Source organism: Vipera ursinii (genome assembly GCF_947247035.1).
Source record: "Vipera ursinii genome assembly, chromosome: 2".
Taxonomy (NCBI): Eukaryota; Metazoa; Chordata; class Lepidosauria; order Squamata; family Viperidae; genus Vipera; species Vipera ursinii.
Window position 1 is genome coordinate 2692027 of NC_139513.1, and position 13945 is coordinate 2705971.

Here is a 13945-nt window from a genome sequence, read left to right on the forward strand (position 1 = left end):
CCGACTCTTGACGACTCTAGGGACCCTACTTCTTTGAGTTATTCCATTGCTCTGGCTGGTGCCAGCTTTGATGGTGTTCAGCCACCATGTTCTTTGGCAGTCTGGCTTCCTGTTACCCCTAAGTCTTTCAAACATAATTCATTTTATATTATTTGGGGAGAAAACTTGCTTTCCTCATTTGGTAATTTGAGTACCTGGTTAAAAAAATGGTGGCACCGAAGTATCCCACTGCATACGCAGTAGTTGGCTTTTTGTGCTTCTGTACATTACCACATGAATAAATGCTTGGCATCTCAGTGTCTCTATTAATAGTCACACTTTTCAACAGAGGGGGAGGAATATGATATCATCTATCTCCAGCCTACAACACAGTCCTTTCAACAGTTTGAAGAAGGCTCCACATCCATTTGCACTACTCAGGTGACCCTGATGACACAGACCAGGTGGTCTCAATGACTCTCTAAAAGAATGCAAATGACCAGCGGTCTGCAAGGAGTATAAATCCTTCTATTCCCCACCATCAGAGTTGAAGAAGCTTCTTGGATGAGAAGCGAAACATCTTCAAAGAAAAACAAGAAAGTCCAGTTGCCTCGTGAAAAAACACTTTGGGACAACCATGACCTGGATGATGGAGGATCTCCATAGACACACTTTTCAAGGATTTTTCTCTAAGCACCTTGACTATCCACCTTACTACCAACTTCCCCTTCATCCTTCCTTCAACTGTATAGATGTAATTCTTTCTTTGAGTCTGTCATGCCTTTTTATCCAAGTCCACCTGATGCCCATCAGCTCAGAACTGGAGTCCACGAAGCTGTTTCTACAGTCAACACGTTTATTTGGTTCTCCCCTGCGTGAATCTTTTTATGAGAAGTCAGTTGACAGTTCCAAGTAAAGGTCTTTCCACATTCCACACATTTATAAGGTTTCTCTCCCGAGTGGATCCTTTTATGGGAAATGAGATTACTTCGCTGATTAAAACTCTTTCCACATTCCATACATTTATAGGGTTTCTCCCCAGAGTGTACACTTTTATGGGAAATAAGATTACTTCGCTGACTGAAGTCTTTCCCACATTCCATGCATTTATATGGTTTCTCCCCTGAATGGATCCTTTTATGCAAAGTAAGATCACTGTTGGTACTGCAAGTCTTTCCGCACTCCGTGCATTTATATGGTTTCTCCCCGGTGTGGATCCTTTTATGAGAAGTAAGGTGACTGCTTATAGTGAAGCTCTTTCCACACACTATACATTTGTATGGTTTCTCTCCAGTGTGAATTCTTTTATGGAAAGTAAGATGGCCACTCTGACTGAAGCTCTTTCCGCATTCCGTGCATTTATACGGTTTCTCTCCAGAATGGATCCTTTTATGCGAAGTAAGTTGACCATTCTGACTGAAGTTCTTTCCACATTCTGTGCATTTATATGGCTTTTCTCCAGTGTGGATCCTTTTATGAGAAGTAAGCTGTCCACTCTGACTGAAACTCTTTCCACAGTCCACACATTTGTATGGTTTCTCACCTGAATGGATCCTCTTATGGGAAGTCAGGGAACTATTTTCACTGAAGCTCTTTCCACACTCCAGGCATTTGTACGGTTTCTCACCCGAGTGGGTCCTTTGATGGGAAATAAAATGGCTGCTATTGTTAAAGCTGTTGCCACATTCTGTGCATTTATATGGTTTTCCTTCCACACGGATACTTCGATGGAAAGGAAGAGAGATATTCCACTTGAAAGTTTTTCCATCTTCCATGCATTCATCTCGCGTCTCTTTCATATAAATACCGGGGTGTTCGCACAAATCTGATTCCTCTCTAATTTTCTCTCCAAATGGGAAACACATTCCTTTTTCTCCGTGATCTTCTTGGATCAGGAAAAGATGGACATCTGGATTTTGAGAAGTAGAGGAGATTTGCAATTCACCATTTAACTGGCTTTCCTCTGGCCATCGTGGCCCTCGCTCATTTTGAAATGTCTCCTCTCCAAGTTCAGTTTTGACTGTTTGGAAAGCTGTCTCTTTGTAATTCTCATTCTCCCATCCATCACCTGTTGAACCAAAAAAGAAAAAAAGTTCATGAGAAATATTGGGAGTCTTAGTGCACAATCACTTAAATATGAGCCAGCAGTGTGCTGCTGCTGCCTAAAAAGCCAACACAGTTCTAGGCTGCATTAACAGGATAGAATCAAGATCACGTGAGGTGTTAATGCCACTTTATAATGCCTTGGTAAGACCCAGACTTGGAATACTGCATCCAGTTTTGCTTGCCATGATATGAAGGATGTTGAGACTCTAGAAAGAGGGCAGAGAAGAGCAACAAAGATGACTAGGACTGGAGGCTAAAACATATTAAGAATGCTTGCTGGAATTGGGTATATCTAGTATAAAGAAGAGAAGGACTAGGGGTGACATGATAGCATGTTCCAATATCTCAGAGGGAGTTAAGCTGTTCTCCAAAGCACCTGAAGGCAGGACAAGAAGTAAAGGATAGAAACCAATCGAGGAGAGAAGCAACCTAGAACTAAGGAGAAATTTCTTGACAGTGAGAACAATTAATCAGTGGAACAACTTGCCTCCAGAAGTTGTAAATGCTCCAATACTGGAAGTTTGTAAGAAGAGACTGGACAACCATTTGTCTGAAATGGTATAGGGCTTCCTGCCTGAGCAGGGGGTTGGACTAGATGACCTCCAAGGTCCCTTCCAACGCTGTTGTTCTATTCTAGTAAGAAATTTAAAGCACAGCTTGAGAGTGCTATCTGAAATCAAGCCCATTAGCTGCATCTTTATAGAGTATTTCCCTATTACACCTATCCTGCCTTTTAAACCTAGTTCTAGTCCTTCTGCACATATTCCTTCTGCTTCATGACACTCAACTACCCTGAAACATTATATTACTTCTATCAGTGCATCTTCCAATTCATGCAGTGGGGACTCCTGTTTGAAACCTAAGCATTTGTCAAGTAATGGTTCCACCTTGTCCCCCATACAGTCCAGTGTTTATTGTCCTTAATATTTTGGTTCCAAGCGTGAAGAAAGACAAGCTGTCAAGTTCAATTTAGATGAAAAACAAGAGACAGATGCCATTGCCATATAGGAAACTCAGCTTGGAAACTAAGATTTCGTCCGTTTTGGATGAAGTTGAATGCTCTGGATAAAGCTTGTATAGAACTGGTTTGGGGAAAATAAGAGTTGGGTATGTCTAGTTTGATCAGAAGGATTAGGAGTGACGTGGCAGCATGTTGCAATACATAAGGGGCTGCCAGAAAGAAGAGGGGATCAACCTATTCTCCAAAGGACCTGAAAGCAGAACAAGAAGCAACGGATGGAAACTAATCAAGCAGGGAAGCAACCTAGAACTAAGGAGAAATTTCCCGAAAGTTAGAATAATTAATCAGTGGAATGGCTCGCCTTCAGAAGTTGTGAGTGCTCCAATACTGGAGGTTTTTAAGAAGAGATTGGACGACGATTCGTCTGATTTGCTTGAGCCGGGAGGGCGGGGAGGAGGGCTGGACTAGAAGATCTCCACGGTCCCTTCCATCTCTGTTATTCAGCTAATTATTTTGCAGTAGAAAATATCATCCCCATCTGTTTGAACATAAAATAAAGAAAAACCCTTACCCAAGCTAGCCAGATTCCTAACGTTTTCCAGCATGACTTCCCTATAGAGATTTTTTTGGTTGCAATCCAACAGAGCCCATTCTTCCCCAGAGAAAAACACAGCTACATCGTCAAAAATCAGGGGAACCTGTAATAGGAAAAGAACATTCACCTATCAGTGAAGAGCTACTGAAAAGTATTTACATGTACCCTTTCAATGAACAAGTCCCAATACCAGAGTTTTTCCTTGTGGTAGATAAGCAAGTACATTCTACAGACAAATTCTACAATACGAAATAAGCAGAATTCAAGCTACAGTTTGGTAAATGTTTTATTGAAATTCCACCAACTCTGCACAAAACATTTGACATTACATCAAATGCATCTGACGGTTGAAACTCCAATATTCCTCTTGATCAACTGATACCACAACCGTGGATGCTTCATTAAAATAGGAACTTCAAATAGGCTTGCTGACTCCTCTTTGAAATGTTAACTAGTGGCTTATGTTGCCCCTCAGGTATCAACACAGTTGTTATTTGACAGATTGGGGAAGATTCATGAATCCATTGGGAAATGAATTCCAGGAAGAATGATGAAATGGCATCAATTAAGATTAATTAATTAATTAATGGGACGTGGTGGCTCAGTGGGTTAGGACGCTGAGCTTGTTGATCAGAAGGTCGGCAGTTTGGTGGGTCGAATCCGAGTGCCGTGTAACAGAGTGAGCGCCTGTTACTCGTCCCAGCTTCTGCCAACCTAGCAGTTCGAAAGCACGTAAAAAATACAAGTAGAAAAATAGGGACCACTACGGTGGGAAGGTAACAGCGTTCTGTGCGCCTTTGGCATCTAGTCATGCCAGCCACATGACCACAGAGATGTCCTCGGACAAGCGGCTTTGAAACGGAGATGAGCACCGGCCCCTAGAGTTGGAAACGACTAGCACGCATGTGCAGGGGAACCTTTACCTTTAAGATGATAACACAGCATTGTGTGGACTCCTATTTACTTACAGGAAGGTTGCTCATGCTCTAAATATTGATTAGATGGGAGTTAATAAAGTGAAAGAAGTTGGCTATGCCCATCTTGAATGAACCCAAAGTTTCTTTTTCATGAGGCAACTGGACTTTCTTTTTTCTCTTTGCAGATGTTTCGCTTCTCATCTAAGAAGCATCGTAAGCTAACTAGATGGTGGGGAATGGAAGGATTTGTACTCCTTGCAGACCACTGGTCATTTGCCTTCTTTTAGAGAGTCATTGATGCTACCTGGAGGCTTATCTGTGTCATCAGGGTCACCTGAGTAGTGCTAAGCACATTGGTTTGTGCTTAAATTGTAAGCCGCCCTGAGTCTTCGGAGAAGGGCGGGATATAAATGAGATTGGGGGGAAAAATGGAGCCTTCTGGGAACCATTGAAAGTTGAAAGGACCACACCCATCTGCATTACTCAGGTGACCCTGATGACATAGATAAGCCTCCAAGTGGCCTCAATGACTCTTAAAGAATGCAAAGCACCAGCTGTCTGTAAGGAATATAAATCCTTCCATTCCCCACCATCCAGCCAGGGCTGAAGAAGCTTCTTGGATGAGAAGCGAAACATCGTCAAAGAGAAAAAATAAAGTCCAGTTGCCTCATGAAAAAGCACCTTTGGGACAACCATGACCTGGATGACGGAGAATCTCCATAGACCTCTTGGATGAAAATGGATGCCCCTTAAGTCATTCTAATTTGTTGAGAGAAGGGAAAGTCCTCCTACCTGAGTTGGGTGGATAACTACTGTTTCTGCTCCACTGTAAAGAGTGGATATTTCCACAGGTGCCATCAGTAACATTCCATCCTCTGAGAGTAAGATAAAAGAAGAGCAAGTGCATGTTTTAGAAAGATCAAAAGAATCACACACAGAACTATTCTAGCATTCAGGTCTCAGCTACTTTTCCAAAACAAGACCGAAAATAACAGTAGCTGAGATACACATAGTTCTTGACTTATGACCACAACAGAGCCCAACATTTCTGTGGCTAAGTGAGACGGGTGTTACGCGAATTTCCCCTCATTTTGCAACCTTCCTTGCCACCGTTGTAAAAGTGAATCACAGCAGCAGTTAAGCTAGTAACACGGTTGTTGAGTGAATCTGGCTCTACTGTTGACTTTACTTGTCAAAAGATAAAAGGTGATAGTCAACTCTACAACGAACCTGGCTGCAGCCATCTTGTTCATTCTAGGTTGCCACCGGAATGGGAGGGGGTGCGGAGGATCTTTGCTAGTCTAAACAATTCTGTGTCCCGTGGGAACGAAGGTCATTCTATCAGTTATGTTAAAGGGTTGGGGGTTTTGTTAGACAGAAAGCTTGCCCAAACTATTCTATTGGGAAACATGGAGGTTTGGTTAGCACTGGGGTGGGAAGTTTGACTTTGTAACAGTGTCACTCTTTGGGGGGAATTTCAGACTTGGTTTCACTTTTGATCCTGCCGATATTTTGTATCCAATCAACATGTTCTTTGAGGAAGCTTCTAGCCTTGGGAGTTCTGATTTATTTGGTTCCATCAATCGGAACCATGACAGTGATCCCATGACCCTGGGAGACTGCAACCGTCGTATGCACATGCCAGTTGCCAAGCATCTATATTCTGATCACATGACCATGGAGATGGGGCCACTGTCATGTGAAAACCGGTCATAAGCCACTTTTTTTGGTGCCATTATAACTCTGAACGGGCACTAAATGAATTGTTGTGTGTCAAGTCAATTGTAATAGGTGATATGAACGTAGGAGCCTTTCTTTACCTGATGGGATATTCTTAGATGGCTCTTCCTGGGAGCTCTTTCTCAAGTCCACCTCCTGAGAGGGACACAGCGCGTCTCCCCATGCCTTACAGTGTTCAACGGCCACTTCCACAAACGGCTCCTGAACCTGAAATCGTAGTTAAGAGAAGAGTGCATTTCTGCCCAATGTTTCCAATTCCACAGCCCCTTTTGGAAGCTTTTCACATGTCCTGGCAAATTACCAAAAGGAAACAATAACAGAATAACAGAGTTGGAAGGGACCTTGAAGGTCATCTAGTCCAACCCCCTGCTCAGGCAGGAAACCCTATACCATTTCAGACAAATGGTTGTCCCATCTCCTCTTAAAAACCTCCCGTGTTGGAGCACCCACAACTTCTGGAGGTAAGTCGTTCCACTGATTAATCGTTGTCACTACCAGGAAAGTTCTCCTTAGTTCCAGGTTGTTTCTCCCTTTGATTAGTTTCCATCCGTTGCTTCTTCTCCTGCCCTCAGGCGCTTTGGAGAATAGCTTGACCCCCTCTTCTTTGTGGCAACTCCTGAGATGTAAGAACATTTGCTATCATGTCACCCCTCATCCTTCTCTTCGTTAAACTAGACATACCCAATTCCAGCAAACATTCTTTATATGTTTTAGTCTCCAGTCCCCTAATCATTTTTGTAAGAAGTAATAAAAATACCTTATTTTATTCGTAATAAGTTTAAAATATTAATAAATGTTTTATTAATAAATCGTAACATAAAAATAAGAAACTTTTCCTGCAGGAGAGATCAATCTGCTACTGATATTATTAGGTCCCAGAAGGGACACATTTAAAAAATTCAGTAACTGTTTTTCATGTTCCAACTCTTTGGATTGCGCTTTGGCAAGTCTTACCTTGCCACAAAGAAGAGGGAGTCAGGCTATTTTCCAAAGCTCCTGTAGGCAGGACAAGAAGCAACGGGATGGAAATTAATCAAGAAGAGAAGCAACCTAGAACGAAGGAGAAGCTTCCTGAGAGTTACAGCAATTAATCAATGGAACAACTTGCCTCCAGAAGTTGTGAATGCTCCAACGCTGGAAGTTTTTAAGAATAGGTTGGACAAGCATTTGTTTGAATTGGTGTATATATTTTTTTATTTTAATTCCATTTATATCCCGCCCTTCTCCGAAGACTCAGGGCGGCTTACAAGCTTAGCAGTAGCCTTCATTCTATGTATATGCCTGCTTATTAGGGCTTTCACACCCCCCCCAAGCGGCATTATTACAAAGTCAGCTTAATTGCCCCCAACAATCTGGGTCCTCATTTTACCTACCTCGGAAGGATGGAAGGCTGAGTCAACCTTGAGCCTGGTGGGACTCGAACCTGCACTAATTGCAGGCAGCTGGTGTTACTTAAGTAGGCATTAGCCCACTGCTCCACCAAGGTTTTCTTGCCTGAGGAGGGGCTTGGATTAGAAGACCTCCAAGGTCCCTTCCAACTCTGTTATTCTATATTCTACCTGCCGTTCTCCCTGCTCCTTCTGTGCTACTTGGCTCAGGAGGAAGCCTTTCACAAGGGCTACCGCTTGGGAACTGGTCTCGGCTCTGCATTCCTCGATCCAGTTCTTCATCTCCAGGGGCAGGATAGCCAAGAACTGCTCCAGGACCAAGAGATCTAACATCTGAGCTTTTGTGTTGCTTCCGGGCTTCAGCCATTGACAACAAAGAGAGTGAACCTGGCTGCAAACCTCTCGTGGCCCGTTGGTCTCCTCACAACGGAGACTTCTCAACCGTTGCCGCTGACCAGCCGAACTGGTATTTTCTTCACCCTGGTTCTTCTGCCCAAGTGTCCTTTCTTTCCATTCAGGCTGTGGAGCATGAGCAACTCTTCCGTGCTCTGGTGGATCCATTTTGTTGGTGTTTTCTAATAGTTAAGAATTTGCTTTTGTTTCTCCTCGATCTCCCAGTCCCTTCGTCGATAGGGTGCAAACTGCTCCAGGTGGCCCTCAACCTTCTTTCTTCATCGGTTTCTGCTCTGCACAAAGAAACAGATGAAGCAATACAAGAGGCTTCCAGAGAGATACAGAAGAAAACAAGCGGGCAGAATGACAGAGGATCTCGTTTTCCTTCAGCAACAATTCTCCCTGGCTCTATGGGAAGAATCCTTGTAAAGGAGACGGGAATCCATTTTTCTCCTACTTAAAGTCTGAAGCATTTCTAGTCTCTGCTGGAAAAAGCATGTAGGAGACTGTGATTGTACTGTAAAGTGATGTCTTGTTCTTCATCACTAAATCCAGACCTCGCACATCTTGGACATAAACAGTTTCAACTCCTTCTCTCAGGATGGCACTATAGAGCATTATAATCCAAAACAACTAGACACAAGGAAAGCTTTTTCCCTCACGCTGAACATTTAATTCTCTCAGTGGTGCCTAATGCCTATTATCCCATGTTGTGTGGCTGTAGTATTATTATTTATCCTTATCTTATTTACTCCCCCTTTTATTGGTATGATTATGATTCTGTTGCTTTGCATGCAGACTTCATGCTTTTGTGCCGGAGGCAAATTCCTTGTGTCTAACCATACTTCACCAAATAAAGTATTCTACTCTATTCTATTTCTATTTTTCTATTTCTATTTCTATTTTTCTAATTCTAGTCTATAGTATTACTAATTCTATTCTATTTCTTATTCTATTCTATTTCTTACTCTATTCTATTCTATTCTATTCTATTCTATTCTATTCTATTCTATTCTATTCTATTCTATTCCATTCCATTCCATTCCATTCCATTCCACTCCACTCCACTCCACTCCACTCCACTCCACTCCACTCCACTCCACTCTACACTACTCTACTGTACTCTACTCTACTCTACATCTATAGAGATTCTCAATCATCCAGGTCACTGATGTCCAAAGATGCTTTTTCTGAAAGGCAAATGAACTTTCTTGCGTTCTTTTCATTGAAAACATTTTTGCTTCTCATCCAAGTAGCTTCTTCAGTTCTTTAGATAAGAAGTGAAGTGTTTTCAAAGAGAAAAAAAAGCATCTTTGGGATGGTGTCCTTCATCTGGCCAGAGCTACATCCACCCCAGTGCCAGCACAATCTCCCTTTCCATTCATGCAATGGAGCAGCATTTCAGACACGTGTGGGCAACCCAGAGAGCAAGCAGCCTCCATACATGAAGTTGAGGAAGAGAGGAAAACATGTGAAGAACGCTTGCAGGATTTGGGTATGGCCAGTCTAGAGAAAAGAAGGACTAGGGGAGGCAGTGAAAGTTGGACCATAAAAAAGGCTGAGCGCAAAAGAATTGAGGCCTTTGAACTGTGGTGCTGGAGAAGACTCCTGCGAGTCCCTTGGACGGCAAGGCGATCAAACCAGTCAGTCCTAGAGGAGATCAACCCTGACTGCTCTTTAGAAGGCCAGATCCTGAAGTTGAAACTCAAATACTTTGGCCACCTCATGAGAAGGAAGGACTCACTGGAGAAGAGCCTAATGCTGGGAAAGGTTAAGGGCAAGAGAAGAAGGGGACGACAGAGAATGAGGTGGCTGGATGGAGTCACTGAAGCAGTAGGCATGAGCTTCAATGGAGTCCAGAAGATGGTAGAGGACAGGAAGGCCTGGAGGAACCTTGTCCATGGGGTCGCGATGGGTTGGACACGATTTTGCAACTAACAACAACTTTGTATCCAAGGGAAGGGAATTTAGCTTTTGGGTTCAACTGCAGTGCCGATACTTTGTTTCCCAAATAAAAGATTCTTTAAGGAAAATCATGCCTCAAAGTTCTTTTGAGGGTTTCATCTATTGGAACCGTGACACCACCCTTAGGTTGAAATTTAACATTAAGAAAACCAAGATCATGGAATCCGGCCCTCTCAATTCCTGGCAAATAGATGGGGAAGAAATGGAGGTAGTGACAGATTTTATTTTCCTGGGTTCCAAGATCACTGCAGAAGGGGACTGTAGCCAAGAAATTAAAAGACGCTTGCTCCTCGGGAGGAAAGCCATGGCAAATCTAGACAGCACACTAAAAAGCAGAGACATCACCCTGTCAACAAAAGTGTGTATAGTCAAGGCTATGGTCTTCCCAGTGGCAATGTATGGCAGTGAAAGTTGGACTATAAGAAAGGCTGAGCGCCAAAGAATTGAAGCCTTTGAACTATGGTGCTGGAGAAGACTCCTGGGAGTCCCTTGGACTGCAAGGCGATCAAACCGGTCAGTCCTAGAGGAGATCAACCCTGACTGCTCTTTAGAAGGCCAGATCCTGAAGCTAAAACTCAAATACTTTGGCCACCTAATGAGAAGGAAGAACTCACTGGAGAAGAGCCTAATGCTGGGAAAGATTGAGGGCAATAGAAGAAGGGGACGACAGAGAATGAGGTGGCTGGATGGAGTCACTGAAGCAATAGGCATGAGCTTAAATGGACTGCAGAAGATGGTAGAGGACAGGAAAGCCTGGAGGAACGTTGTCCATAGGGTCGCGATGGGTCGGACACAACTTCGCAGCTAACAACAACAAGGGGGGACATGACAGCAACATTCCAGTATTTGAGAGGCTGCCACGAGGAGTAGGGGGTTAATTTATTTTCCAAATCAATGAATGAATGAACCTTTATTGTCAAAGTACAACCATGTATACATTGAGATTGGCTGAGCCTCCCTTCATGCCCCCACCCCCAACTTACAGTAACACAAACCGTCCCATCTTATTACACCATGTGAGCTAATTGCACAACGCACCGGCCTCGCAAGTCAATCATGCATAAAGTTTATAAAATTATTTCCCGTTCAAGAGCCTAACAGCCCATGGATAAAAGCTGTTCTTCAGCCTGTTGGTACGGCTGGCTATACTCCTATATCTCCTACCCGATAATAGGAGAGTAAAGAGATACCGTCCATGGTGTGAGTCGTCCCTGAGAATTTTCCTCACTCTTCCAAGGCAGCGAGCCCTGGCGATGTCATCCAGTGGTGTCAGGGGACAACCCACAATGTCTTGTTCTGTGCTCACCACCCTCTGTAATGCTTTCCTATCCGCACCAGAAGGCAAGAAAAAAAAAACAATGGATGGAAACTAATCAAAGAGAGAAGCAACCCGGAATTAAGGAGAAACTTCCTAACAGCGAGGACACTTAACCAGTGGAACAGCTTGCCACCAGAAGTTGCGGGTGCTTCATCACTGGAGGTTTTTAAGAAGAGACTGGACAATCACGTCTGATATGGTAGAGGGCAGGGGTAGGCAATCTTGGCTCTTTTATGACTCATGGACTTCAAATCCCAGAATTCCTGAGCCGGCTGGCTCAGGAATTCTGGGAGTTGAAGTCCATAAGTCATAAAAGAGCCAAGGTTGCCTACCCCTGGTATGGGGTCTCCTGCTTGAGCAAGGGGTTGCGTTAGAAGACCTCCAAGGCCCCTTCCAGCTCTATTCTTATTGATTGATTGAAAGAAATTTGGTTGCAGGAATTGGGTATGTCTAGTTTAATGAAGAGAAGGACGAGGGGTGACACAATAGCAGTGTTTCAATATCTCAGGGGCTGCCCCAAAGAAGAGGGAGTCAGGCTATTCTCCAAAGCACCTGAAGGCAGGACAAGAAGCAAGGGATGGAAACTAATCCAGGAGAGAAGCAACCTAGAATTAAGGAGAAATTTCCCCCGACAGTGAGAACAATTAACCAGTGGAACAGCTTGCCTCCAGAAGTGGTGAATGCTCCAACACTGGAAGTTTTTTGAAGAAGAGGTTGGACAACTTAAGCGGGGCGCTGGACTAGAAGATCTCCAAGGCCCCTTCCAGCTCTATTCTGAATCTGATATGCGAGAGCTCACAGTATAGGAGAGAAGCAACCTAGAACTAAGGAGAAACTTCCTGACAGTTAGAACAATTAACCAGTGGAACAACCTGCCTCCAGAGGTGGTGAATGCTCCAACACTGGAGGTATTTAAGAAGAGACTGGACAGCCATTTGCCTGAAATGGTTTCCTGCCTGAGCAGGGGGTTGGACTAGATGACCTCCAAGGTCCCTTCCAAATTATTATTATTATTATTATTATTATTATTATTATTATTAATTATTATTATTATTATTGTTATTTATTATTATTATTATTATTCTGAATCGGAGAGTGGAGGGGGGAGGCCAGAAGGATCTGGCCCTGGAGATGGTGGGGGCCACCTTGCAAAATGCAAGCTTCAAATCATCCCCCCCACCTTTTTGCTTTCCCTTATTGCAGAAGCCTCTCTTCCCACCGCTTTGCCCAGCATCCCCGAGAGTTTGCCTCACCTGCCTAGAGATTTGTGCCTGCTTCTTCCTCGTGGTGTGTGTGTTTGTGTGTGTCTTTCGTGGGTGAAATTTCCCCCCGCCCGCAGGAGGCCGCAAGGGGCTGCACGAAAGGGGAAGGAACGGTCTTGCGAGGATATCGGCTTTCGGGGTCGGGGGAAAGACTTTCCGGGTGCACCGGCCCGCTTCCTTGCTTTCCTTTTCATGCCAAGCCGCGGGCGGGCGGGCAGGCGTGCTGGCAAAGGGAGGCCTGCGCATGCTCAAAGCCGTGGTGAAGTTTGGAGTCTGCCAGTAGTCCGGTGCTTCTGGTGTCCGTCCCCTCTCTTACCAGCGCAATAAGGGACCGTTTGACCGAGGTCCGGGAAGTTTATTACCATGTGGTCCGTCCCCTCCCCATGATGTGTTTGTGTGTGTGTGTGGGGGGGGGTGGTGGTGCTAGGGGTGCCTGGCTAAAACCCTACACTCAAAGCTCTTTTGTGTTCTTTTCACCGAAGGCCCAAAGTGTATTTAAGTACATATTTGCATCTCCCAGGTTAACTTTGGCTGAGCTGAGAAGCTAAGCAGGGATGGGAGACCACCAGGAAAGAATAGAATAGAATAGAATAGAAGTGAAGTGAAGTGAAGTGAAGCTGGACAGGACCTTGGAGGTCTTCTGGTCTAGCCCCCTGCTCAAGCAGAACCTATACCATTTCAGATAAGCGACCGTAAGTCACTCACACAGAAACTCAGAAGATTAATATTGTAGTAATATATTAATCAGTATTCAACTGGGGGGGATAAGAGTATAGGTGTTAGGTGTTTTGATTTTCTTTTTCAATGCACTTTTTAAAACCTTGGTTTTCAAATTTTTTGGAGTTTTTTTATTTTAATCTTTATGCGTGGTAGCGCAGTGGTTAGAATGCAGTACTGCAGGCTCTTTCTGCTGAGTGCCAGCTGTCTGCAGTTGGCAGTTTGAGTCTCAACTCCTCAAGGTTGACTCAGCCTTCCATCCTTCTGAGGTCAGTAAAATGAGGACCCAGATCGTTGGGGGCATGATGCCGCTTAGAGAGGGCTGTAAAGCGCTGCAAAGCAGTACATAAGTCTAAGTGCTGTTGCTATTGAGTTTAGGTATCAAAGAAAAAGAACATCCGAAGTTAGCATGAGAATAGGGTTTCTTTTTCGATGCACTTTTTTCATGTCTTGCTTGTTTTGTGTCTTTGTTTTTTTTTTCTTTCAATTTTTTTGGAGTTTTGTATTTTAATTTTTTGGGGGAATAAAATTTGAATTAAAAAAAAAAGAAACTCAGAAGATGGGGAGCAAGTCCCTGAGAGGGAAAAATGCTTGGATAGATACA

The 13945-nt window shown here is 43.8% G+C and overlaps 1 protein-coding gene across 2 annotated transcripts; it reads right to left on the minus strand.

Annotated features, from left to right (window-relative positions):
* Positions 1-246: 246 nt before the first annotated feature.
* On the minus strand, positions 247-12770 carry LOC310633746 (uncharacterized protein). Of its 2 annotated transcripts, XM_083351617.1 has the most exons (5): positions 12616-12770; positions 8086-8372; positions 5351-5433; positions 3618-3744; positions 247-2047 (listed from the first exon to the last, which is right to left on the minus strand). In XM_083351617.1, exons 3-5 carry the CDS (start codon positions 5423-5425, stop codon positions 789-791), a joined length of 1461 nt encoding a protein of 486 aa, XP_083207743.1. In that variant the 5' UTR covers positions 5426-5433; positions 8086-8372; positions 12616-12770; the 3' UTR covers positions 247-788. The 2 variants fall into 2 exon arrangements, with proteins under 2 accessions (XP_083207743.1, XP_083207742.1); XM_083351616.1 differs by lacking the exons at positions 8086-8372; positions 12616-12770 and adding an exon at positions 6379-6704.
* Between the last annotated feature and the right edge of the window lie 1175 nt (positions 12771-13945).

Bases quoted from the DNA above. Each gene is read 5' to 3' on its own strand.
- LOC310633746 (XM_083351617.1), bottom strand. From the start codon at position 5,425: ATGTTACTGATGGCACCTGTGGAAATATCCACTCTTTACAGTGGAGCA. The intron at 3,745-5,350 runs GTAGGAGGACTT...TTCCTATTACAG, and splicing joins TAGTTATCCACCCAACTCAG to GTTCCCCTGATTTTTGACGA. The intron at 2,048-3,617 runs GTAAGGGTTTTT...TTGGTTCAACAG, and splicing joins TAGGAATCTGGCTAGCTTGG to GTGATGGATGGGAGAATGAG.